We start from the raw sequence: 507 nt of genomic DNA, 5'->3' as shown, positions 1-507 counted from the left end.
CTGCTGACGGCAGCAGAAATCTGAGCCGGGGAAAGTTCTGGAGAAGTTTGTGAACCTCCTGGAGAGCCAGGCCGGGGTGAGGCCAAGCTAGACGCAGATGGGGACCCAGCCCAGGATGGGCCACACTGTGGCCACGGGGGGCAGCTCGAGGGCGATGGTCCAGGGGCTCTCTGCCCTGGTCCGGTCACCGCACCAGCCCAAGGCCTGGAGGGATGGGCCAGAGCTGGCGAGGGGCGGTGACGGTTTTCTGGGCACTGCTGTCTGTGCAGGAGGAGGACCACCCGGGGGACCAGCCCACATCCAGCCTGAGTGGCCACCACGGCTGTGCAGCCCGGAGTGTCCCAACCTCTCTGAACCTCCTGGCTGGCCTGGCAGGGTCCAGCGAGGGGACCTGAGGAAGCTCAGCGTTAACCATTCTTTGGGGCGTGCGCGCCCGTTCCCCAACGTCTGCGTGTCACCGTGCTGCTCAGAGTCCCCGGAGGGGGCCGGGGCGGAGCTGCCTTCTTC

At 67.1% G+C, this 507-nt stretch overlaps 1 protein-coding gene across 1 annotated transcript in view; it reads left to right on the top strand.

The window, feature by feature from the left end:
• The first annotated feature begins 154 nt into the window (after nt 1-154).
• Nucleotides 155-507, top strand: part of HTRA3 (HtrA serine peptidase 3) — a 35,774-nt gene continuing 35,421 nt past the window's right edge. The window contains exon 1 of the mRNA XM_023519675.1: nt 155-236. Within this exon, the coding sequence (XP_023375443.1) occupies nt 155-236 (82 nt within the window). The remainder of the gene's footprint in view (nt 237-507) is intronic.

This window comes from Pteropus vampyrus, unplaced genomic scaffold, assembly GCF_000151845.1.
Source record: "Pteropus vampyrus isolate Shadow unplaced genomic scaffold, Pvam_2.0 Scaffold231, whole genome shotgun sequence".
NCBI lineage: Eukaryota > Metazoa > Chordata > Mammalia > Chiroptera > Pteropodidae > Pteropus > Pteropus vampyrus.
This window is presented reverse-complemented; position numbering and strand designations above follow the sequence as displayed.